Source organism: Salvelinus fontinalis, chromosome 2 (assembly GCF_029448725.1).
Source record: "Salvelinus fontinalis isolate EN_2023a chromosome 2, ASM2944872v1, whole genome shotgun sequence".
Taxonomy (NCBI): Eukaryota; Metazoa; Chordata; class Actinopteri; order Salmoniformes; family Salmonidae; genus Salvelinus; species Salvelinus fontinalis.
This window is the reverse complement of record NC_074666.1, coordinates 51,468,900-51,495,775: the sequence shown is the minus strand read 5'-3', so window position 1 is coordinate 51,495,775 and position 26,876 is coordinate 51,468,900. Positions and strand designations below refer to the sequence as shown.

The following is a 26,876-nucleotide window of genomic DNA, read 5'->3' as shown; positions in this document are numbered from 1 at the left end:
CAGACATTATTTTAAGTAATTTATTAACTCCTGGAATTCATTGGGTGTTAACCCTAAATGTCATCTTCAGAGCAGAACTGAGAAAATATTCCAATAGTACTAAGCTAGGTAAATACCCTAAGTTGAGTGACAAACAGCTCGCACACATTTACTTCTTCGACAAGCACTTCCAATCCACAGGACATTTTGCACACGTTTAGCCCCACTTCAAATCTCCTACGACAGCTTGTCTCCTTATCATGACTTTAAGAAGACAGCACAGAAGAGGCTGCATTTACAAAATTCTGCACTGCGCTATCATTTCAGTCAAAAAAAAAGAGCTATTTATTCAGTTGACTCAAAAAGAAAACAAATAAGATATTCAGTAAAAAAAGACAACTATAGCAATTCAAAAAAAGGAGTTAAATTGTAAAGACCAGACTATGCATCTCATGTGAATATGTGAAGTAACATTTGTAAAAACATGAAATAGCTTTTTAAATTCTTTTGCACAAGCAATAGAAATGGTCATGCTATAGGGGGGCGCTCTAATAGACTAAATATAATATTAACACGTATGAACAGCGCAGTGCAACCAGTTAATGGAACAATCCTTTCAGTGTGTTAGTGTTGGCATGATCCTCCTTTATTTCTCTTCACACCACTGGTTCTCCTTGCGTACCTGGGGGGGGGGGGGGAATGGAAAAGCAGCACACACTGTCACATGGCTCAAATGTATATTATCACAAGGCAACTCCGCATTCAGGACTGCGGTTCTGCCCTAAATAACACCTTATTCATTTTATAGAGTACTACTTTTGACCAGGGCCTATAGGGCTCGTCAAAAAAAGGTAGTGCACTGTGACTGTATAGGGTGCCATGTGGGACATCCTGAAAACCACAGAAGGCCGTATTACCTGGGCTTCCTCCTCCTCTGTGAAGTCATTTTTGATATTGAACGTCTTTCTGATCTCCTCTGGGGTCTTGCCTTTTATCATGTTGGCCACCGTCTTGCAGGTGACATCTAGCAGTCCTTTGATGTCCAAATAGTTTGCGGCCTAAACATTTAAAAAAATAAAATAATAGGAGGATGAAGATGAAAAGAAAACAACTGCAAATACTGCCTTTCAAGTGAACTACTGCAGCCCTGGGCTTAGGCCGAGTAAACAGGTCTCAGGAGCTGGGTAAAACCTACTCCTCAAATGACAGACTTGTGTTACAGTTCCTAGAAGCCCTGAGCGCTACAAGAACATATTGCGCAAATCACTACACAAGAGCCATGAAGGCTGCTTGTTTAACTTCATATGCACATAGCTGATACTTCCTGAGCCGCTTACACACAGGAAGAGAAAACGCAGCCGTCTCCATGTGTTTCTATGCAAAGCCGGTGGCAGATTTGCCTCCCACCTCGGCGGCAGCAGCACAGGGAGGGACGGCACATGCACAGCGAATTTCTCTGACGCACAAGTTCAAATATTTGCCACCTGTGCCTCCCCTCGGTGACCAATCGAATTACAGGGGGATGGATCCCTTTTTCTGGGGTGTTTCATTGGATAATCCAGTGGTAACATAGTGGAGGCGTTTTGTACCACCAGAGTTTAAGATTTTGGATAAACTGTCGGAAACTTTGCTGCTTTTTTGACTGTGTGTAAGGCTCTTTAGTAATGAACTACTACTACCTCCAGTTATAACTTTATTACATTTTATTAAGCACCTACTAGCTTAACTGGTGTGGTATGTTCAGCTAAGCCATTGCCTAAATTCAAGACCTGAGACACTTCCACTTTGTATGTGTGCAGGTGTCAAACTGTTTCTGTGAGTGAGTGGCAGGGGGGGGTGGTAGGTACACACCAGAATGAGTTCGAAGAGGGTCCCTTGGTCCACTTTGAGGAATTCCTGGTCCCAGACGGGAATGTCGTCCGTCCTCTTCTCCTTGTTCTCGTCATCCTCGGGGGGAGGGGGGTCGTCTTTATGGTGGGTGCACCACTGGATCACCTGGAGGGAGGAAACGGAAGTGAGAAAGGAAACAACATGAAAAGGAACAACTATTCCTGGCACACAGTCTGTGAATCAACAATCAGACACGCCAGGGCATCCATCTCCCACGGAGTTCAGTTTCAGAGGCCTAACTTGAGGACGGAGGTCAGAGCACACATGACGTTTTCTGTTTAGAGCTGTATGCTTCTGGCAGAGACACATGCTATTCTACAGATGTAAGAAACAACAAAAAACCCGACATTAAGTCAGGCAGAAAATGTATAATTATCTGACCATGCAAACATTTCCCCAAACAAAATGTAATTCATTAGCCACATGGATACAGTTGCTGAACAAAGCAGCAGAAACAACATCAGCTTGTCCCTCAGTTGGAGACATGCACAAGACAGCATGGAACAATTCAACTGGGAGATGGAATAACAAAAATCATCTTTAATCCCACAGTATAATGCCAATTAACACCGTGTACACCTTCAGCCGACAATCACACCATTTGATTTCTAGAGACTCGGACAGGCACAGATGATTAGTTGCATTTGTTCTTTCACATTGTAGACTGTACCCCTAAGGCCAACTATCCCAACCATCTGTCCTTGAGCAAGGGTGCTCCTGTAAGTCTCTCTGGATAAGAGCGCCTGCTAAATAATGTAATGATCGAGCATGGACCCTCACAGCTCCTCCCACATAGGTACGGATCCCTGTTACAGGTTTGAGAAAGTCATTCTGCCTACACGTTTGGCTTACATTGGTTTAGATTGTGCCCAAATCTTCCACTTCCTGGAAAATCATCTAGGAGAAAAAGCTAAGAAGGGTTTGGGTTCAATTGAATTGTGCCGCTATGGATAGAATTGATGTGCAACTAAACTGATAAAAGTGGAAATAGAGATAAGAAAGCCCCAGCTCTGGTTGGGAGGAGGCACTTTACCTAAGGTTATCAATGTCCAACTCCCAACAGTTTGCCTGTCCCTCAGTCCATTGCACCAGATATGGGATAACTGTCAGACAGTGAGTCAGTCCACTTGCCTTCTTGAGGATGGCTGCATTCACATTCGGGAGGGGGACTGGATCATCATCTCCTTCATCATCCATACCCAAATCTGTCAAAGACAACCATTAGACAAGTGCACACAGATACTGACAGACAGTTTTGATAGCTGCACTTTGAATCAAATTGTATTTGTCACATGTGCCGAATACAACAGGTGGAGACCTTCCCACGAAATGCTTACTTACAAGTCCTTAAACCAACAATGCTTGTTCAAGAAATAGAGTTCAGAAAATATTTACTAAATAAATCAAGGTAAAAGAAAATGGCGTAACAATAACGAGTATATACACGAGTCATGGTATGGTACCGAGTCAATGTGCTGGGGTACAGGTTAGTCACTAGTGGCTATGTAGACTACATAAAAGATTTAACCTAATGTAGGGTGTCCACCCACTCTGCCCAGAGTTGGTGGAAACGCACTTTGGCGATGAAATTTCACTTCCTTATGTTAAAAAAAGACATATTAGCAAGACAAACATGTTCTGAATCATTCAGTGGGGTTTTCCCTAAAATATCACTCAATCCAAAAAGTCGGATTTTTGTAACCTAATACAGCCAATAAGAGCTCTGTTGACAGAACGGCGCTCTTCTCCCAGTGACCTTTGACAGTGGGTTTTGACCAGAGGCTTCCGCTTGAAAACAAGACGCTTTATGTAAATTTCATTCATTTGTTCAAAATCAATGAGAGCGCCATTTCTCCTGCTGAATTCGTTGTTCGTGAAAACTCTAGGTTAGGATTTTGCATGTTGTGGTAGTAGTGTGCAAAGTTCTTTCCGCGGGTCGCAAAAAGCTAAATTAGCATGACACAAGTTGGATTAAATGTAAAATGTTTTGAAAATAAAACGCTTGGTATACGCTCAGCGCTCCTTTAACATTTTACAGAGATATGCTTGTTTGTGAGAAATCTTCAAATAAGAATTTCGTATTAATATAGGGTGTCTAATGAAAAATGCATCTTTTGACCAATGGGTAAAATAATATGTTAATTTTGTCGACGATCCTCTATGAAAACCAATGGTCCAAACCTCATGTCTATATCCAATCAGATAAAATGTTATTGGTCACATGTACCGAATACAACAGGCATAAACTTTACAGTGAAATGCTTACTTACGAGCCCATTCCCAATAAAACAATTAAAAAACTAATATTTGCACCAAAGAAAAAGGAAATAGTAACACAAAGAATAACAAGGCTATACACAAGGAATACCAGTACCAAGTCTATGTGCATGGGTACAAGGGAGTTGAGGTAATACAGAATGTACATGTGGGTAGGCAATCAGGATATATAAGAAACCGAGTAGCAGCAGCGTATGTGAAGTGTGAAAGTGGTTCTGTGTTTGAGAGAGTGTGTGTGGCGTCAATATGCTTGTGTATGTTTTTTTTGTGAGCGTATGTAGTGTGTGTGTGTGTCAGTGTAGTATGTGTGAGTGTATGGGTAGAGTCTAGTGAGTGTGCATAGAGTCAGTGCAAAACCATTCAGATAAATAAATAATAAAGGAGGTCAATGTACACTGTCCAGGTGGCCATTTGATTAACTGTTCAACAGTTTTAAGGCTTGAGGGTAGAAGCTGTTCAGGTGCCTTTTGGTCCCAGACGGTACCACTTGCCGTGCAGTAGCAGAGAAAAGAGTCTATGACTTGGGTGGCTGGAGTCTGAATATTTTTAGAGCCTTCCTCTGACACCACCTGGTATAGAAGTCCTGGATGGCAGGGAACTCGGCCCCAGTAATGTACTGGGCCATACGCACTACCCTCTGTATTGCCTTGCAGTCAGATGACAAGCAGTTGCCATACCAAGCGGTGATGTAGCCAGTCAAGATGCTCTCATTGGTGCAGCTATAGAACTTTGAGGATCTGAGGACCCCCGCCAAATCTTTTCAGCCTCCGTTCAAAACTTATTGGGAGTTTTTACCCTTGTTGGATGGTCAAAATTAACACGACTAAATCAATGGAGGCCAGAGAAGAAGAAAAAAGTTGTCAATCTGAAAAACAGCATTGTGTCAGCTAGGCTGGATGCTGTGTGAGAATTAAGTCTACCTGACAGGGTCACCGTTGAACTCTTCATCTTTCTTCTCAAATCCAGAGGACATAAAACAATATAGAGGTAAGAGATAGAGGTAAGATGTATATCGATTTGAGACATGACATGTCTCAAAACTCCAATAACCTTTGATGGGATTATGGTAGTTTCATGGGGTTTGGACCATTGGTTTTCTTAGAGGAGTAACAACATAATTAACATGTTTTACCCACTGGTCAAAATATGCGTTTTGATTTGAACACCCATCTCATGTTACAACCACATGATCACAACAGAGTACATAGCTACATACCTTCCAGCATTGTCTTTATTGTAACAGACTGCTTAGCTATTTCCACATCCACCTCAAAGATCTCTCCATCTGAGCTTTGCAGTTTAATTGTGGGCATCTGTAAAACAGGAAAACGTTTCAGTTTCAGGCTTCGCGTTAGCTAGCGGGGTAATGAACTACATTTTATAAACTACGTTTTATATAGGGTGACAGGCGAGCCCTGTATTCGGTTTACTGACAAGGTAACAGTTACGCTACCTTAGCTACGTTGGCTAACGTTAAGGTGGCTAGTTAGTAAGCCATTTCCAATCCTAGTTAGATAACGTTACTGTAGTCAGACAAGTAACGCCAGTTATTCGCTACCCAAACACTTGCCAGCCAAGTTCATGTTTCGGTAGACAGGCAAGTTAGTTAACTAACTAAGTAGTTCTACCTAGCTACGTTACCAGTTAACGCATCTTACTGTTTAACGTTAGCTGGATACCGTTAGCTAGCTTCACACGCTAACTCAACATAGCTATCTAGCTTCGATTCCAGTCCGTTTCATGAACTAGGTACAGTAGTTAGCATTAACTTGCTTGGTTACTACCGACACATATAGCCTGGGCAACTGTAAACAAACAGGATATCTCAAACGGGCATAGGCTGAAATAAGATGTTAGATTCAATACTAGCGCTACACTTAAAGTAGCAATAATTTCAGGTAACAGTAAGCTAACTAGTTAGCTACATTAACCTTAGCCTGCTGTACTAGCTAACGACGTCGTCAGCAAGGCCTCGTCTTAGCAACCATATTCAAGTAATTTATATTTTCATTTAGATATAGGAATACTACATTTAAAACACAAATTATTTCACCAAGACATGCAACTAAATCGTATGTAAATGGTGGTTACTTACTGCGAATGTTTTAAAGCAAATCTAGAGATAAAATGTTAAACGTCAACAGGGCCAGACCGAAGCACAGACAATCACTGGAACTGTGCTAGCTACGCTTTGTCAAATGGAGCAGGTAGTCTTGTGATATGCCTGTGAGTGATTTTCCCCATTGACATTAAGACAGAATTTCACGTAATATTTATTAACAGGATTGTCTTCTAATGCTATTATTGTAATATTTAGTGCATTCTGTTAATTTTTGCGTCCAAAATATATACAATTATAGTATTATCTGCGCATGTTGCTCTTTCATGATGTGTTCTGCTCAGGTTCTGTCTATTTGTCCCAGCACAAAAACAAATTACCGTAATTGTTTTACTCTCTTTGTGCAGTCATATTGTTGGCCAAGATGTTAGTATTTTTTTTAATGCCATGACAGTAATTGTTTAATGTAAATATGCCTACACTTTGTTGTTGCCTTATTTGAATAGTAGGCCTATGAAGTATTGCATGTAACATGTGGCTATAAATATTATGTAAAATCTTATTCGCATATAACATGTGGCTATAAATATTATGTAAAATCTTATTCGCATATAAAATGTGGCTATAAATATTATGTAAAATAATATTCACAACAATGATTACTGATTCACAATCACACCTTTACCTTGACAGACATTCCGAGTTGTAATGTTGAGTCCTGCCGTGAGATGGCACTCTTCCCACATTATTGTGTATATTATTTGTATTCACTTATAATACACTGCTCAAAAAAATAAAGGGAACACTTAAACAACACAATGTAACTCCAAGTCAATCACACTTCTGTGAAATCAAACTGTCCACTTAGGAAGCAACACTGATTGACAATAAATTTCACATGCTGTTGTGCAAATGGAATAGACAAAAGGTGGAAATTATAGGCAATTAGCAAGACACCCCCCAAAACAGGAGTGATTCTGCAGGTGATGACCACAGACCACTTCTCAGTTCCTATGCTTCCTGGCTGATGTTTTGGTCACTTTTGAATGCTGGCGGTGCTTTCACTCTAGTGGTACCATGAGACGGAGTCTACAACCCACACAAGTGGCTCATGTAGTGCAGCTCATCCAGGATGGCACATCAATGCAAACTGTGGCAAAAAGGTTTGCTGTGTCTGTCAGCGTAGTGTCCAGAGCATGCAGGCGCTACCAGGAGACAGGCCAGTACATCAGGAGACGTGGAGGAGGCCGTAGGAGGGCAACAACCCAGCAGCAGGACCGCTACCTCCGCCTTTGTGCAAGGAGGTGCACTGCCAGCGCCCTGCAAAATGACCTCCAGCAGGCCACAAATGTGCATGTGTCTGCTCAAACGGTCAGAAACAGACTCCATGAGGGTGGTATGAGGGCCCGACGTCCACAGGTGGGGGTTGTGCTTACAGCCCAACACCGTGCAGGACGTTTGGCATTTGCCAGAGAACACCAAGATTGTCAAATTCGCCACTGGCGCCCTGTGCTCTTCACAGATGAAAGCAGGTTCACACTGAGCACATGAGCACATGTGACAGACGTGACAGAGTCTGGAGACGCCGTGGAGAACGTTCTGCTGCCTGCAACATCCTCCAGCATGACCGGTTTGGCGATGGGTCAGTCATGGTGTGGGGTGGCATTTCTTTGTGGGGCCGCACAGCCCTCCATGTGCTCGCCAGAGGTAGCCTGACTGCCATTAGGTACCGAGATGAGATCCTCAGACCCCTTGTGAGACCATATGCTGACACATGCACATTTGTGGCCTGCTGTAGGTCCTTTTGCAGGGCGCTGGCAGTGCACCTCCTTGCAAAAAGGCGGAGGTAGCGGTCCTGCTGCTGGGTTGTTGCCCTCCTACGGCCTCCTCCACGTCTCCTGATGTACTGGCCTGTCTCCTGGTAGCGCCTGCATGCTCTGGACACTACGCTGACAGACACAGCAAACCTTTTTGCCACAGTTTGCATTGATGTGCCATCCTGGATTAACTGCACTACCTGAGCCACTTGTGTGGGTTGTAGACTCCGTCTCATGCTACCACTAGAGTGAGAGCACCGCCAGCATTCAAAGTGACCAAAACATCAGCCAGGAAGCATAGGAAAGGTGGGTGCTTAATATTTGCATTATATTCATGTGTGAATTAGATTTTTTTTTTTTTTTTTAAATGCATATACCAACTCCCCCTAAGACACCCCCTGAGAGTACGGTCACGGCCAAGATCTGTCATTATCAATGGAGCAATTTTTTAATTTTTTTATTTCACCTTTATTTAACCAGGTAGGCCAGTTGAGAACAAGTTCTTATTTACAACTGAGACCTGGCCAAGATAAAGCAAAGCAGTGCGACACAAACAACAACACAGAGTTACACATGGAATAAACAAACGTACAGTCAATAACACAATAGAGAAAATCTATATACAGTTTGTGCAAATGAGGTAAGATTAGGGAGGTAAGGCAATAAATAGGCCATAGTGGCGAAGTAATTACAATTTAGCAATTAAACCCTGGAGTGATAGATGTGCAGAAGATGAATGTGCAAGTACAGATACTGGGGTGAGAAAAAAAAAGAACAATATGGGGATGAGGTAGTTGGATGGGCTATTTACAGATGGGCTATGTACAGGTGCAATGATCTGTGAGCTGCTCTGACAGCTGCTGCTTAAAGTTTGTGAGGGAGATATGAGTCTCCAGCTTCAGTGATTTTTGCAATTCGTTCCAGTCATTGGCAACAGAGAACTAGCCTTTGAAAAAAACAGCATTTGCTTTCCTAACTGCCTGTGTATATTAGTTCATAACTTCCCTGAAGTTGCATATCGCGGGGGCTATTCGATGCTAATGCAGTACGCCACAGGATGTTTTTGTGCTGGTCAAGGGCAGTCAGGTCTGGAGTGAACCAAGGGCTATATCTGTTCCTGGTTCTACATTTTTTGAATGGGGAATGCTTATTTAAGATGGTGAGGAAAGCACTTTTGAAGAATAACCAGGCATCCTCTACTGATGGAATGAGGTCAGTATCCTTCCAGGATACCCGGGCCAGGTCGATTAGAAAGACTTGCTCGCTGAAGTGTTTTAGGGAGCGTTTGACCGCAGACCCATTACGGACGTAGGCAATGCAGCAGTGATTGCTGAGATCCTGGTTGAAGACAGCAGAGGTGTATTTAGAGGGCAGGTTGGTCAACATGATATCTATGAGGGTGCCCATGTTTATAGATTTGGGGTTGTACCTGGTAGGTTCATTGATGATTTCGGGTTAAGTGCCTTGTCAAGGGCACATGGGACAGATTTTTCAGGATTTGAACTAGCACTTTCACTTACTGGCCCAATGTTCTAACCGCTAGGCTACCTGCAACCCTTTATCAACAGTAACACATTCTTTTGGGAAATAAGAAGTGGTGAACAGGTTGGACCATTATAAGTATTTATCACTACCATGTGATAAAAATAATTATCAGTGCAGTTATTTTTATTTAGCTATGTAAAATTAGAATAAGGTATTAAGTAGCAACAAAATACATATATTCAGCATCCATGGAAGCTTTAATCTTCACCCTTAATCCAAAAATCAATCATGGTTTTGGTCATTTTACATAGGCATATATGACTTACATACAGTGCATTCGGAAAATATTCAGACCCCTTGACCTTTTCCACATTTTGTTACGTTAAAGCCTTGTTCTAAAATTGATGAAATGTTTTTTTCCCCCTCTATCTACACACAATAGCCAATAATGACGAAGCAAAAACAGGTTTTTAATTGTTTTGCCAATGTGGGGTCTCGGCACTACGGATAATTTCGTCGACTTCATGGCTTGGTTTTTGCTCTGACATCCACTGTCAACTGTGGCACCTTATATAGACAGGTGTGTGCCTTTCCATATCATGTCCAGTCAATTGAATTTACCACAGGTGGACTCCAATCAAGTTGTAGAAACCTCTCAAGGATGATCAGTGGAAACAGGATGCAGCTGAGCTGAATTGAGGGTCTGAATACTTATGTAATATTTCATTATTTGCAAAAATGTATAATCCGTTTTTGCTTTCTCATGATGGGATATTGTGTGTAGATTGAGGAAATTTGTTAATTTAATCAATTTTAGAATAAGGTTGTAACAAAATGTGGAAAAAGTCAAGGGGTCTGAATACTTTCCGAAGGCACTGTACATAATCATTAGCCTTGGTTAAAAGTCCATCAGTAGTGTCAGATGACGCAAAGTCAAGTGAATAAACCAACACATCGCACAAGTCAAGGAGCAACTTTCATCTTTATTATTGAACTGGATCCTTCAATACAGAAACTAAATAATCATGAGTAGTGAGTGTGTGACCATTTATACAATGGTAATTTTTCAAATCGGTCTGCCATAAACAGACGCCCATTCAATTGTGTAAGCAAGTTTGTCCTCAAATGTATACCGGAGAGATTAACCCATCAAAAAGCTGCTGACAGAATCTAAAATAAAACATTCTGTAGAATGAAACAGCCAACTTTTGACTTATGTTAAAATGTTCCTAGAAAGTAAAAAAAAGTGCAAACAGTGATTTTTTTTACATCTGAAAATGTGGGGACTCAAAATAAGCCACAATATAGTGGATTGAAAACGTTTCAATTTACAAAACTTGGTTGCCGCGCTCACCTTGAGATTTAAGACCGAGTAGAGCTAGTGGAGTAAGGAATTGGGGTTGTGATCTTGGACATTATACTCTTCAGCATTTCATAATGAATACATGGCACGCACCTTTTGGTCCATGTACACAGATATTTTCTGAACGTTTAAATAGCATTTTGTGTGAATACAATTATGTACATTGATGTTTTGCCGTGTTCCCCCCCTCCCATTGTGTTGGATGCTAAAGGTACTTTCATAAATCATGGCAATACTGGACAGTACAAGGGGTGAGCTTTTACAGGAAGTAGTCTGGGGTGCGACGGGTGACATGAGGTTCCCCTCTACGAGGCGCCGGGTCAAACTGCAGGCTGGAAAAGAATAACACATATCACACATCTTGTTTTTCATCAACAATCCTGTTGAGAGTTGATGGAACATCATTACATATACAGTTCTCTCTCACTCACTACTCATTGTGTATTTATTACTACGCATTTTACTTGTCTATTATTTCTCTCTGCATTGTTGGGAAGGGCCTGTTTAATTAAAAATATATATTTTACCTTTATTTAACTAAGCAAGTCAGTTAAGAACAAATTCTTATTTTCAATGACGGCCTAGGAACAGTGGGTTAACTACCTTGTTCAGTGACAGAATGACATGTTTTCACCTTGTCAGCTCGGGGATTCGATCTTGCAACCTTTCGGCTACTAGTCCAACGCTCTAACCACTAGGCTACCTGCCGCCCCAGTAAGCATTTCACTGTTAGTCTACACCTGTTGTTTACGAAGCATGTGACAAATAAAATTGTATTTAATTCATCATCCTCCAGAAATAAGAGTCCCTTGATGGTAGTTCATCAAATGAAGGAAGAAACACTTCAGGGTTGGTCATGTATGGAATGGTAATCGATATGCTTACAAGGAGTATTTCAAGGTGTCGTCGAGTTCCATGATAGCTGCCTGGTTACCACAACGGTAACAGTAATTTGGTGCACTGAATATTGTTACCACGTTTCGCTCGTGGCACCAGTTATAACCCTGTTAGAAGAAAACAGGAAAGCAGCGAATTAGTAGTGAATGCAGAAACCTGAGACATGCATACAGACGCAACATTTGACATATTCAACAACCTGAATGAGGGGGCTAACATGAAATGCATTCCAAAATGGTTTCACACTCCTACGCTTCACATCATGGTCACCTTTTGAGATTTCAAGCATGCAGAATCAGCGACAGACAGCTTACCTCCATAACCAGCTGATGAGCTCTGGACACCAGAGTAAGGCGGTTGGCATGGTTGAATGTCTCAGATATGTCCTGGCCAAAGGTGTAGCCAGCCCCCCTGGGGGAGATGCCCCAACCCCCACGGTCATCTGGGTCTGACCACAGCAGGTCACACATGGGGCCCTGGAGGAGGAGGTGCGTTTAAGCAGTAATAAAGATACAGATACAGACAGACTTTGCCACCTTCTCCTCCCTCCTGAATCCTCCTCCCCCCTCCTCCCTCTCTGCTGATGACTTCGTCAACCATTTTGAAAAGAAGTTCGACGACATCCGATCCTCGTTTGCTAAGTCAAACGACACCGCTGGTTCTGCTCACACTGCCCTACCCTGTGCTTTGACCTCTTTCTCCCCTCTCTCTCCAGATGAAATCTCGCGTCTTGTGACGGCCGGCCGCCCAACAACCTGCCCGCTTGACCCTATCCCCTCCTCTCTTCTCCAGACCATTTCCGGAGACCTTCTCCCTTACCTCACCTCGCTCATCAACTCATCCTTGACCGCTGGCTACGTCCCTTCCGTCTTCAAGAGAGCGAGAGTTGCACCCCTTCTGAAAAAACCTACACTCGATCCCTCCGATGTCAACAACTACAGACCAGTATGCCTTCTTTCTTTTCTCTCCAAAACTCTTGAACGTGTCGTCCTTGGACAGCTCTCCTGCTATCTCTCTCAGAATGACCTTCTTGATCCAAATCAGTCAGGTTTCAAGACTAGTCATTAAACTGAGACTGCTCTTCTCTGTGTCACGGAGGCGCTCCGCACTGCTAAAGCTAACTCTCTCTCCTCTGCTCTCATCCTTCTAGACCTATCGGCTGCCTTTGATACTGTGAACCATCAGATCCTCCTCTCCACCCTCTCCGAGCTGGGCATCTCCGGCGCGGCCCACGCTTGGATTGCGTCCTACCTGACAGGTCGCTCCTACCAGGTGGCGTGGCGAGAATCTGTCTCCGCACCACGTGCTCTCACCACTGGTGTCCCCCAGGGCTCTGTTCTAGGCCCTCTCCTATTCTCGCTATACACCAAGTCACTTGGCTCTGTCATATCCTCACATGGTCTCTCCTATCATTGCTATGCAGACGACACACAATTAATCTTCTCCTTTCCCCCCTCTGATAACCAGGTGGTGAATCGCATCTCTGCATGTCTGGCAGACATATCAGTGTGGATGACGGATCACCACCTCAAGCTGAACCTCGGCAAGACGGAGCTGCTCTTCCTCCCGGGGAAGGACTGCCCGTTCCATGATCTCGCCATCACGGTTGACAACTCCATTGTGTCCTCCTCCCAGAGTGCTAAGAACCTTGGCGTGATCCTGGACAACACCCTGTCGTTCTCAACTAACATCAAGGCGGTGACCCGTTCCTGTAGGTTCATGCTCTACAACATTCGCAGAGTACGACCCTGCCTCACGCAGGAAGCGGCGCAGGTCCTAATCCAGGCACTTGTCATCTCCCGTCTGGATTACTGCAACTCGCTGTTGGCTGGGCTCCCTGCCTGTGCCATTAAACCCCTACAACTCATCCAGAACGCCGCAGCCCGTCTGGTGTTCAACTTTCCCAAGTTCTCTCACGTCACCCCGCTCCTCCGCTCTCTCCACTGGCTTCCAGTTGAAGCTCGCATCCGCTACAAGACCATGGTGCTTGCCTACGGAGCTGTGAGGGGAACGGCACCTCAGTACCTTCAGGCTCTGATCAGGCCCTACACCCAAACAAGGGCACTGCGTTCATCCACCTCTGGCCTGCTCGCCTCCCTACCTCTGAGGAAGTACAGTTCCCGCTCAGCCCAGTCAAAACTGTTCGCTGCTCTGGCACCCCAATGGTGGAACAAACTCCCTCACGACGCCAGGTCAGCGGAGTCAATCACCACCTTCCGGAGACACCTGAAACCCCACCTCTTTAAGGAATACCTAGGATAGGATAAAGTAATTCTTCTAACCCCCCCCCCCCCCTTAAAAGAGTTAGATGCACTATTGTAAAGTGGTTGTTCCACTGGATATCATAAGGTGAATGCACCAATTTGTAAGTCGCTCTGGATAAGAGTGTCTGCTAAATGACTTAAATGTAAATGTAGATAAAGATAAGGATCCAATATGATGGAGTAGGATGGAAAGTTGCCTCAATAAGCTTTTGTGTTTTTCAACCTAATGGTTGAGGTTAGGGGCAAATAAACTGATCCTAGACATGTGCATACAAGCTATCTGCCTAGCACCAATGAGACAGCAGAGCATGCTCAGAAGCAGGGTTGTTGAGCCATGTACCTCGTGTGGAACTTCCTGCAATCGGTCCAGCGCTCGGATGTGATCCAACGTGTCTATGGACGGTGACAGGCCCCCGTGAAGACAGAATATCTTTGAAGGGAAAGAAAACAGAAATGTTACTTGAGAATTTCAATATTGGTTTTGACTCGGAGTAACAGGTTGACAGAGACATAAGACATGAATGAACATGTATTTACAGCAGGCGATAAAGCACAAATAATTTCCATGTAAAAGGACCCATGAGCACCAACGTGTTCATAGGAGCATATCAAACTGGGTGTCAAATGAAAGCTAAGGGTCTACATCTTTGGAAAATGCAAGCAGATACATTTTTCAACCATTTTCCATCTAAAACAATGTAATGGCTTTGATTTCTGGTCCAAAGGATATAAAACAGGTCTTAGAAAACATCTACCAGACAAAGTCTTAAAAAGGTATTAGAAATACATCAAAACACAATGTTGAAGACCCCTGACAACTAATAAACACATATTTACAAAGCAAGGTTATGCCATCGCACAGCCATAGGCTTCTACAAGCAAGTGTCACTGCTGAGGTTACTGCCTTTTTGAAGACTGTATTTCACAATATGATATAACCAAGGTGATATTCCAGTTTCAATAAATTCATAAAATGGCAGTTGCTTTTTTATTGACTGAATATACACTGAGTGTACAAAACATTAAGGACAACTGCTCTTTCCATGACAGACTGACCAGGTGAATCCAGTTGAAAGCTATGATCTCTTATTGATGTCACTTGTTAAATCCACTTCAAATCAGTGTAGATGAAGAGGAGGAGACAGGTTAAAGAAGGATTTTAAAGCCTTGAGACAATTGAGACGTGTGTGTACGGCATCCGGTTTGGAGCGAGCGGTCGCATTTGCATTCGCTCTGCAGGTAGTATAACTTTTCATTTCATTTTCATTACATTTCATTACATTTCATTATAGTACAACGGTTTAATTTGTCTAACCTTAGCAATTTCTTCTTAGCTAGCTACTTAGCCGTCTGTGTATAAAAGATAATTGCGTAATTATCGTATTCCGTCGTCTATCGTAGTCCACACTTATCTGCCCAGCAGCTAGCAAACGTCCACCGAATAGTAGTATAAACTTTTCATTACATTTCATTATAGTACAACGGTCTGATTTTCATTTTCACTACAGTACAACGGTTTGATTTGTTTGATCTTAGCTAGCTACATAGCCGTCTTTGCATCAAACATAATTGTGTAGTTATTGAGGTTCGCCAGCCAGCTATTTTCGCCCTAACGTAACGCAACGTAGCAAACACTGCTAGCTAGCCAGCTTGCCACCGAATAGCAGCATTGTAGAAACGAGTGCATTACAACGGAACGACTTGATCAGTGTAGTGTTGGCTGACTACACAGTTGTCTTTGCTATCTTTGATTTGTATTTGTTCGATCTTAGCTAGCTACTTAGCTGGCTCCATAGCCGTCTTTGTATCGGTGATACTTGTGTAGTTATCAAGGTTCGCTGAGGTTCGCTAGCCAGGTATTCTCGCCCTAACGTAACGTAACGTAGTCAACCCTGCTAACTAGCCAGCTAGCCACCGATTAGCAGCACGGTAGAAACGATTACATTACAACGGAACGACTTGACTTGTGTAGTGTTAGCTAGCTACATAGTTTTCTTTGCTATCTTTTTATCTAAGATAATTGTGTAGCTTTGAGTAATTATCGGTTAGCTAGCCAGCTATTTTTCGCCTGCCGCGCTGCCGTCCTCCTACCTAGCCAACACTGCTAGCTAGCCAACTTCTACCGAATAGCAGCACTGTAGAAACTTACACTACAACGGGACGACTTGATTAGCGTAGTGTTAGCTAGTTGTCTTTGCTGTCCTTGTATCCATGATAATTGTGTAGTTTAGAGAAATTTAGTGAAATTGTCGAGGTTACCTAGCCAGCTTCACTTTCAACAACGTAGCCACTGCTAGCCAGGCTACTTCACCAGCCAGCAGTACTATATCATTTTAGTCAATAAGATCTTGTATTTTATTTTTATCTTTTTGCAACGTAAGCTTAACTTTCTGAACATTCGAGACGTGTAGCCCACTTGTCATTCTAATCTCCATTGCATTAGCGTAGCCTCTTCTGTAGCCTGTCAACCATGTGTCTGTCTATCCCTGTTCTCTCCTCTCTGCACAGACCATACAAACGCTTCACACCGCGTGGCCGCGCCCACCCTAACCTGGTGGTCCCAGCCCGCACGACCCACGTGGAGTTCCAGGTCTCCGGTGGCCTCTGGAACTGCCGATCTGCGGCCAACAAGGCAGAGCTCATCTCAGCCTATGCGTCCCTCCAGTCCCTCGACTTCCTGGCACTGACGGAAACATGGCTCACCACAGATAACACTGCTACTCCTACTGCTCTCTCTTCGTCTGCCCATGTGTTCTCGCACACCCCGAGACCTTCTGGTCAGCGGGGTGGTGGCACCGGGATCCTCATCTCTCCCAAGTGGTCATTCTCTCTTTCTCCCCTTACCCATCTGTCTATCGCCTCCTTTGAATTCCATGCTGTCACAGTTACCAGCCCTTTCAAGCTTAACATCCTTATCATTTATCGCCCTCCAGGTTCCCTTGGAGAGTTCATCAATGAGCTTGATGCCTTGATAAGCTCCTTTCCTGAGGACGGCTCACCTCTCACAGTTCTGGGTGACTTTAACCTCCCCATGTCTACCTTTGACTCATTCCTCTCTGCCTCCTTCTTCCCACTCCTCTCCTCTTTTGACCTCACCCTCTCACCTTCCCCCCCTACTCACAAGGCTGGCAATACGCTTGACCTCATCTTTACTAGATGCTGTTCTTCCACTAACCTCATTGCAACTCCCCTCCAAGTCTCCGACCACTACCTTGTATCCTTTTCCCTCTCGCTCTCATCCAACACTTCCCACACTGCCCCTACTCGGATGGTATCGCGCCGTCCCAACCTCCGCTCTCTCTCCCCCGCTACTCTCTCCTCTTCCATCCTATCATCTCTTCCCTCTGCCCAAACCTTCTCCAACCTATCTCCTGATTCTGCCTCCTCAACCCTCCTCTCCTCCCTTTCTGCATCCTTTGACTCTCTATGTCCCCTATCCTCCAGGCCGGCTCGGTCCTCCCCTCCCGCTCCGTGGCTCGACGACTCATTGCGAGCTCACAGAACAGGGCTCCGGGCAGCCGAGCGGAAATGGAGGAAAACTCGCCTCCCTGCGGACCTGGCATCCTTTCACTCCCTCCTCTCTACATTTTCCTCTTCTGTCTCTGCTGCTAAAGCCACTTTCTACCACTCTAAATTCCAAGCATCTGCCTCTAACCCTAGGAAGCTCTTTGCCACCTTCTCCTCCCTCCTGAATCCTCCTCCCCCTCCCCCCCCCTCCTCCCTCTCTGCAGACGACTTCGTCAACCATTTTGAAAAGAAGGTCGACGACATCCGATCCTCGTTTGCTAAGTCAAACGACACCGCTGGTTCTGCTCACACTGCCCAACCCTGTGCTTTGACCTCTTTCTCCCCTCTCTCTCCAGATGAAATCTCGCGTCTTGTGACGGCCGGCCGCCCAACAACCTGCCCGCTTGACCCTATCCCCTCCTCTCTCCTCCAGACCATTTCCGGAGACCTTCTACCTTACCTCACCTCGCTCATCAACTCATCCTTGACCGCTGGCTACGTCCCTTCCGTCTTCAAGAGAGCGAGAGTTGCACCCCTTCTGAAAAAACCTACACTCGATCCCTCCGATGTCAACAACTACAGACCAGTATCCCTTCTTTCTTTTCTCTCCAAAACTCTTGAACGTGCCGTCCTTGGCCAGCTCTCCTGCTATCTCTCTCAGAATGACCTTCTTGATCCAAATCAGTCAGGTTTCAAGACTAGTCACTCAACTGAGACTGCTCTTCTCTGTATCACGGAGGCGCTCCGCACTGCTAAAGCTAACTCTCTCTCCTCTGCTCTCATCCTTCTAGACCTATCGGCTGCCTTCGATACTGTGAACCATCAGATCCTCCTCTCCACCCTCTCCGAGTTGGGCATCTCCGGCGCGGCCCACGCTTGGATTGCGTCCTACCTGACAGGTCGCTCCTACCAGGTGGCGTGGCGAGAATCTGTCTCCTCACCACGCGCTCTCACCACTGGTGTCCCCCAGGGCTCTGTTCTAGGCCCTCTCCTATTCTCGCTATACACCAAGTCACTTGGCTCTGTCATAACCTCACATGGTCTCTCCTATCATTGCTATGCAGACGACACACAATTAATCTTCTCCTTTCCCCCTTCTGATGACCAGGTGGCGAATCGCATCTCTGCATGTCTGGCAGACATATCAGTGTGGATGACGGATCACCACCTCAAGCTGAACCTCGGCAAGACGGAGCTGCTCTTCCTCCCGGGGAAGGACTGTCCGTTCCATGATCTCGCCATCACGGTTGACAACTCCATTGTGTCCTCCTCCCAGAGCGCTAAGAACCTTGGCGTGATCCTGGACAACACCCTGTCGTTCTCCACCAACATCAAGGCGGTGGCCCGTTCCTGTAGGTTCATGCTCTACAACATCCGCAGAGTACGACCCTGCCTCACACAGGAAGCGGCGCAGGTCCTAATCCAGGCACTTGTCATCTCCCGTCTGGATTACTGCAACTCGCTGTTGGCTGGGCTCCCTGCCTGTGCCATTAAACCCCTACAACTCATCCAGAACGCCGCAGCCCGGCTGGTGTTCAACCTTCCCAAGTTCTCTCACGTCACCCCGCTCCTCCGCTCTCTCCACTGGCTTCCAGTTGAAGCTCGCATCCGCTACAAGACCATGGTGCTTGCCTACGGAGCTGTGAGGGGAACGGCACCTCAGTACCTTCAGGCTCTGATCAGGCCCTACACCCAAACAAGGGCACTGCGTTCATCCACCTCTGGCCTGCTCGCCTCCCTACCACTGAGGAAGTACAGTTCCCGCTCAGCCCAGTCAAAACTGTTCGCTGCTCTGGCACCCCAATGGTGGAACAAACTCCCTCACGACGCCAGGACAGCGGAGTCAATCACCACCTTCCGGAGACACCTGAAACCCCACCTCTTCAAGGAATACCTAGGATAAAGCAATCCTTCTGCCCCCCCCCCCCCCCCCCCCCCCCCTTAAAAGATCTAGATGCACTATTGTAAAGTGGCTGTTCCACTGGATGTCATAAGGTGAATGCACCAATTTGTAAGTCGCTCTGGATAAGAGCGTCTGCTAAATGACTTAAATGTAAATGTAAATGAGACATTTGAGATTGTGTATGTGTGACTTTCAAAGGTTGAATGGGCAAGATACAATATTGAAGTGCCTTTGAACGGGGTATGTGCCAGGTGCACCAGTTTGTGTCAAGAACTGCTACGCTGCTGAAATTCATGCTCAACAGTTTCTCGTGTGTATCAAGAATGGTCCTCCACCCAAAGGACATCTAGCCAACTTGAAACAACTGTGGGAAGCATTGAAGTCAACATGGGCCAGCATCCCTGTGGAATGCTTTCAACATCTTGTAGAGTCCATGCCCGACGAATTAAGGCTGTTCTGAGGGCGATTGCAACTCAATATTAGGAAGGTGTCCTTAATGTTTTGTAAACTCAATGTATTTGGTGCAATTTAGTAATTTATATGTAAAGGCTATGATAAATTAGGCATTGTCGCATTGTGTTGGCATAGTTCTAAATGTGCACATATTTCTTCCCTTGTGTTCTAAATTATATATATTATTTCATTTGAGTACTCAAAAGAAAATCATGCAAGTACTCACATTCCAAAAATGTCAAATGCCCATCCCTAACCTATGTCCATGGACATGATTTCAATGTCCACAGATGTCATTTTTTGGGCCAGTACGTACGGCCTTGATTTGGCCCAAACAAAGGCGTCCATGATTGGTTCAGATTTGGTCTGGAACAACCAAATTTGGTCTTGTTTGGGGACGGCGCTCATTAGAATAATAGCCAGTATGTAGAATAATACCCATTTACAGGGCTCTACATGTATATTTTTCATTGGTAGCACTTTTAAAAAAAAGTTAGGAGTACCACATGAAATTTAGGAGCAGCAAAAAATAAGATTGTTTCCAATTGAGATACAGCCTCTACTAGGCCTATATGAATTCTAGCTACTTTTGAAGCACATGTTGTGGCCTAGAAACGAATATGTAACACTGTAAATACATTTGTCTATTACAAAATGTTACGAATACCTGTCATTGAAATTACAAAGTCATTTGTGGAATATTAGATTTTACATTTTGTAAAAGCACTATTTTCCTATTGAGGATGGATTACATTGAAAATGGTACTTTGTCTTTAAAAACGTCAAGTATGTGGTGACTACCAGCAAGAGATCGGTCATTGCTATGTTCATTGATCTCCTGAAGAAGCTATCCATTTTCCTTTCTTTCTCTGCCTTCAAATGTTTGGATATACTGGTAAGGTTACCGGGTTGTTAGCTAGCTAGCCAACGAGGTAACATGACTGGACAAAGTGTAAACAAATGGTTATCGACGTCGACACGCGAGTAGTTTTAGAACAGAGCACGACATGGTTTATGAATGTAAAATACGGTCCCGGAGATCCGTTGTAGGAAGATAAAAAAAATGTTGCGGTGGTAATATGGGTCAGGTCTTTTGACGTGGTTGGGCAAGAAGCAAACTGTGTTCGCTGTAGTTATGGTGCAACCATGATGCTAACAAATCTGCAGCCCTCGGAAACAACCGTACAGCGAAACGCTATCATTACAACAATTCTGGGAGAGCTTTTTTCATAGTCACACAGTGCTCACAAAATACAACTCCTGGTCGCACAGCAAAATGTTTTGTCACACTATAGAGCCCTGCCCATATATGCAAAGAATGATATTGCATATTTCTATCTTTGTGTAACTATTTAGTATACATCATTAAGCGAATGACATTCCTATCCACTATTATGCTATGCATTTCTGTGTAGTACAGAACATGGACCCATGATGTAAATCCACTTCACTTACTGTAGTTCAAACTGTAGTTTCAAACTCATGGTGTCATGCCATAGCTGATATCATTCTTTCTGTAGACATCTTTGAATCTTAATTCGGAGTAGATATTTAACAGAGTTCTTGGAAAATGTGGTCGCATAATTGTATATATTTTTTTAAAGGGATTATACCGTAATTCTGTTACTAAACTTTATCTGCACAGTTCTTCCAGTAAATGTGTTTGTGAAATGTGTGTAAATTGTTCAAACAACTCCTTATGCATATAGTTGTATGGTTTGTTAAACTTTGAAAGCAATGTTTTTTGTTTGGCATACATTTGACAAATAACCATTTTAGTCTCAGTGTAATTCCATTAGTGTGGAATTGCACCATAGAAGATTCAACTACATATCAAATAAAAATGCGAAACCTCTTACCTGAGTATCTACCAAGGCAGTGAGGGGAAGGTAATCGAAGAGGTCTGTGAAGTATTTCCATACGTTTGCATTGCCATACTTCCTTAGGCACTCGTCATAGAAGCCGTACACTTGTGTGATCTGTCTGCTTTCGTGGTTCCCCCGAAGGATTGTGATGCGTTCACGGTACCGAACCTGTGATCAAATGTTAAAAATACAAGGAATTACAAAACGGCACTGTTCAATGGAGACTAGGGCATTCTGTAAACGAGTGTCTCTCAGCATTGCATCACAAGGCCCCCCGTGTATAACTAACCATTCAGCTCTTTCATTAGTCAAATTAAAAAGTGAAAGGTAATTCAAAACTTGCAGGGGCGGTTTCCCTGACACATTAAGCCTAGTCCTGAAGTGAAAAACATTTGATGGAGATTCTTCATTGAGTTTGCTTTTTAATTCCAGGACTAGACTTAATCTGTGTCTGGAACACTGGTCCCCAGTGTACAACTACAACAACTTGCCTTAAGTGCTACAAGTAGCGTGACGGTTTCTACAGAGTAGTAGCCTCGGTCCACGTAGTCTCCCATGAACAGGTAGTTTGTGTCTGGAGACTTCCCTCCAATTCTGAAGAGCTCCATTAGGTCGTGGAACTGGCCGTGGACATCTCCACATACTGTGACTGGACATCGGACCTCCTGCACATTGGACTCCTTGGTCAGAATCTCCTTCGCCTGGACAAAACATAAAACACAAACATCATAAGGCTGTGTTGTGGGCTACATTGCATTACGTTTCAGTCCCCTCTCTTCCCAACTGTCATCTTCCCAAGACATAAATAGACTAATGACATTTGGCAAGCTAGTTGAATGCCAAAGCAGTTCCTAGAAACCATTGGACTGTGTAGGGCAGCTCTAAGAACAGTGCTGCCTGCTGGGCGCAACGCCGGTGGTGTTATAGAGGAAAACAGTCCACTACTGTTCTCTAATGAACGAGTGATTGCATGCAAGGCTACATGTCAATCTCTCCCTCTCTCAAAAAACATCAGTGCAGGTCTTTTATACACTAAGGGTTTAAGTGATTGTACGGAGCTTTGAGAACATAAATCCCATGTTGAGAGTAGAGCAGGGATGTGTCACTGGGTTTGTGCCTGTGGGTCAAGATGAGAAATAACTTTTGATCTCAGCTCCAGGCAGCACCCCGAGGGGGAGAGAGATAGAGGGAGAGATCCACACTGGCAGATGGACGCCAAGGAGAAACAGAGTGACCAGGCCAGGGCGAAAGCGGACTATGGTTAGTTTTGACCCAATTGCCTACAAAACAAGCCGGCTCCACGTGCCCTCACAACCATGCCGCATCAGGCCTTTCAATCAACTGCTGGCTAGGGTTTCTATAAAGCCATTCAATCATTCAGCCAAAAGGCAAATTCTAGATGTGTATTACACAAATCTGATATTTTTCCGAATTAATTTGAGTGGGAATTGAAGAGAGTCAGATAGGGCCAAGACTGGAAAAAAATTGTGGGTCAATGGGACTCTAATCTTGGTTAACCCAGAAGTAAAGTCTTGCGTAATTTGCGTTTACGAGAGATTAGTGGGACTCAGAACCTCGGTAAACATGATTTGTACCAGAGTTAACAAATTCTAGATTATAGATCCTCTTAAATCAGTAACCTGAACCAACTGATCTGGGGATGTCTATATACACTGAGTATACCAAACATAAGAAACACCTTATTGAGAGGCTGACCCTCAGTCTGCTGCTCTCTCCCTCTGCTGAGAATGACCATCAGATGTAGGCACTATCAGCCCAGGAAAATAAAAACAAAAAGCTAATTATTGAAATTTGTGCTCACTCAGCTGTTCCTCACAAGTAATACAACAACGGATCTATTACCGGTGTGATCATATAGACTACCTCAAATGTTTAAAATGGCCCGAACAATGCATTGGCAGGTCAATTCAAGCAAAGCCAAAATGCGGTAATGTATTGGGCCTATATAGGGCTGTTGCGGTGACCGTATTACCGCCAAACCGGCGGTCACGAGCCATGAAGGCAGTCAAATTCCACATGACCGTTTAGTCACGGTAATTAGGCTTTCCCAAGCTCTGATGCAGCTGATGGTCATTAGTAGCCTACCTAACTTGCTAACTTCCTGGTACTCAGCACTCTATTGTCTCTATAAATCACTCTGACATCAATGCAAATGTAATCGAAAATCTAATCAAACACTTCATGAGATCCCATGAGCTCAAGTTGTGCAACATTTCTATAGGCTATGCAATTGCGTGAGAAAACAGTGATGGCCTCTACTAAAAAGAGGCTACCATCAGCTTTCTATAGGCTAGGCCTACTATATTTAATTCTCAACTTTCCTAATATTAAGCATATTGCGTCTTTTTACAACAGGAGAATAGCCTACCTGGCTGGCATGAAAATGGACCACGGGAAAAGCGACCTTCATTCACTATTTAACCTCTAACGCCTCACAAACCCGGATCCGGGAGCACCCCCATCAAAAAAGCTGACTAGCATAGCCTAGCCTAAAGCCACAGGGATATCATATAATAAAATGTTCAAAGTCCAAGACACCAAATGAAAGATACACATCTTGTGAATACAGCCATCATTTCTGATTTTAAAATGTTTTACAGGGAAGACACAATATGTAAATCTATTAGCTAACCACGTTAGCAAAAGACACCACTTCTTTACTCCACCATTTTTTTACTCCATCAGTAGCTATCACAAATTCGACCAAATAAAGATATAAATAGCCACTAACCAAGAAACAACTTCATCAGATGATAGTCTGATAACATATTTATTGCATAGCATATGTTTTGTTAGAAAAATGTGCATATTTCAGGTATAAATCATAGTTTACCATTGCAGCCACTATCACAACTCTCACCAAAGCGACTAGAATAACTAGAGACCATCGTGTATTAGCTAAAAAAACATTTCTTAAATACACAGCGTACAGCAGATGAAAGACACAGATCTTGTGAATCCAGCCAATATTTCAGATTTTCTAAGTGTTTTACAGCGAAAACACAATATAGCGTTATATTAGCTTACCACAATAGCAAACATCACAACAGCATTGATTCAAGGCAAAAATAGCGATAACTTATAAACCACCAAAATATATACATTTTTTCACTAACCTTCTCAGAATTCTTCAGATGACAGTCCTATAACATCATATTGATTCCAAGATGGCTTAGCAGTTCAGACGTAATTTTTTTTCCTCGTACTGTCTTGTCCTGTATATATATATTTACACCTTCTTCGCATATCTTTTATATTTTTTTATTATCCAAGAACTCAACTACAAAAGCCTTCCTGCAACCCGCCTCACCAATTACAACAAAAAAGTATTATTTACCTCAAATCTGAAAATCCACAGTGGAAGCTAACCAGGGACTAATCAGAAGTTAGCCAGAAAGCTAACCAGAAGTTAGCCGAAAGCTAGCCGAAAGCTAATCTGAAGCTGCCCAGAAGTTAGCCGGCTTGCTGGCTAGCTTTGGTGTTTCAGCTGCCCACGTTTTGTGGTCATCAGCTATTCCTTTAGCTAGATAATCTACCGGCACTTTTGTGCAACGCGACTCGGACCGGAGCATACCGGGCCTTTTTCTCTCTCAGTTTCCCCGGATTTCAGCCGCAGGCTCTGGACATTTGCACCTTGATTTCTCAGCTAGCTAGCTGCAAACCGTGTGACTATTGGCTTACGTCGATCCCGGAGCAAACTTAAACTATTCCGGAGCTAGCCAGCTGAGGAGTTCCATCAGCCATTCCTGGGCTACAGTCACCTATCCGGACCCGTTTTTTTTTTTTTGCTGCAGATAGAGCCCCATCGGGCCTTCACGATTGACTGCCGACGTTATCTGCCCGAGGGAGTTATCCAACTGGCACCTCCGTCGCGACGTTACCTGAACGCTCATCTGGGGCCCGATAATCGTTAGCTGTCTTATCGGCTGTTATCTTATTACATATATCGGACATTTTTATTTATTTATTTTTCTTGGGTCACTATATCTATTTTGCCAATTGGATTGGTCCCCTCTACAAGACACGGAACCCCACTAATCTACCGACGGAAACGCACGAGGTGTCTAAAAATAGACCTCCATCCTATGCTATCTTGCTACCGATAGCCATCTACCCGGCCAGCTGTCTGGATCGCCGTGACCCCAACCAACCTCTACTCACTGGACCCTTATTGATCACTCGATTAAGCATGCCTCTCCTTAATGTAAATATCTCTTGTCCATTGCTGTTCTGGTTAGTGTTTATTGGCTTATTTCACTGTAGGGCCTCTAGCCCTGCTCACTATACCATATCCAACCATTCAGTTCCACCACCCACATATGCGATGACATCACCTGGTTTCAATGATGTTTCTAGAGACAATATCTCTCTCATCATCACTCAATACCTAGGTTTACCTCCACTGTATTCACATCCTACCATACCTTTGTCTGTACATTATTCCTTGAAGCTATTTTATCGCCCCCAGAAACGTCCTTTTACTCTCTGTCCTAGACGTTCTAGACGACCAATTCTCATAGCTTTTAGCCGTACCCTTATCCTACTCCTCCTCTGTTCCTCTGGTGATGTAGAGGTGAATCCAGGCCCTGCAGTACCTAGCTCCACTCCTATTCCCCAGACGCTCTCTTTTGATGACTTCTGTATCCGTAATAGCCTTGGTTTCATGCATGTTAACATTAGAAGCCTCCTCCCTAAGTTTGTTTTGTTCACTGCTTTAGCTCACTCTGCCAACCCGGATGTTTTAGCCGTGTCTGAATCCTGGCTTAGAAAGACCACCAAAAATTCTGACATTTTCATCCCCAACTACAAGATTTTCAGACAAGATAGAACGGCCAAAGGGGGCGGTGTTGCAATCTACTGCAAAGATTGCCTGCAGAGTTCTGTTTTACTATCCAGGTCTGTTCCCAAACAATTTGAACTTCTACTTTTAAAAATCCACCTCTCTAAAAACAAGTCTCTCACCGTTGCCGCCTGCTATAGACCACCCTCTGCCCCCAGCTGTGCTCTGGACACCATATGTGAACTGATTGCCCCCCATCTATCTTCAGAGCTCGTGCTGCTAGGCGACCTAAATTGGAACATGCTTAACACCCCAG

General features: G+C 44.0%; 2 protein-coding genes across 2 annotated transcripts in view; both read right to left on the bottom strand.

Annotated features, from left to right (window-relative positions):
* Positions 1-6: 6 nt before the first annotated feature.
* LOC129820854 (S-phase kinase-associated protein 1) lies at positions 7-6,353 on the bottom strand. The gene is made up of 6 exons (XM_055877899.1): positions 6,242-6,353; positions 5,363-5,459; positions 3,001-3,074; positions 1,831-1,974; positions 897-1,037; positions 7-661 (listed from the first exon to the last, which is right to left on the bottom strand). Exons 2-6 carry the CDS (start codon positions 5,457-5,459, stop codon positions 626-628), a joined length of 492 nt encoding a protein of 163 aa, XP_055733874.1. The 5' UTR covers positions 6,242-6,353; the 3' UTR covers positions 7-625.
* Positions 6,354-10,470: 4,117 nt separating this feature from the next.
* Positions 10,471-26,876, bottom strand: part of LOC129820808 (serine/threonine-protein phosphatase 2A catalytic subunit alpha isoform-like) — a 32,527-nt gene continuing 16,121 nt past the window's right edge. The window contains exons 2-7 of the mRNA XM_055877794.1: positions 22,251-22,460; positions 21,754-21,927; positions 14,372-14,461; positions 12,082-12,243; positions 11,756-11,874; positions 10,471-11,202 (exon numbers count right to left, since the gene is read on the bottom strand). Of these exons, the coding sequence (XP_055733769.1) occupies positions 11,130-11,202; positions 11,756-11,874; positions 12,082-12,243; positions 14,372-14,461; positions 21,754-21,927; positions 22,251-22,460 (828 nt within the window). The 3' untranslated portion in view covers positions 10,471-11,129. The remainder of the gene's footprint in view (positions 11,203-11,755; positions 11,875-12,081; positions 12,244-14,371; positions 14,462-21,753; positions 21,928-22,250; positions 22,461-26,876) is intronic.

Excerpts from the sequence above, each read along its gene's own strand:
- LOC129820854 (XM_055877899.1), bottom strand. The coding sequence starts at position 5,459 with ATGCCCACAATTAAACTGCAAAGCTCAGATGGAGAGATCTTTGAGGTG. Across the intron at positions 3,075-5,362 it reads AATAAAGACAATGCTGGAAG|ATTTGGGTATGGATGATGAA; the intron begins GTATGTAGCTAT and ends TGTCTTTGACAG. Across the intron at positions 1,038-1,830 it reads CCCTCTTCGAACTCATTCTG|GCCGCAAACTATTTGGACAT; the intron begins GTGTGTACCTAC and ends TTAAATGTTTAG.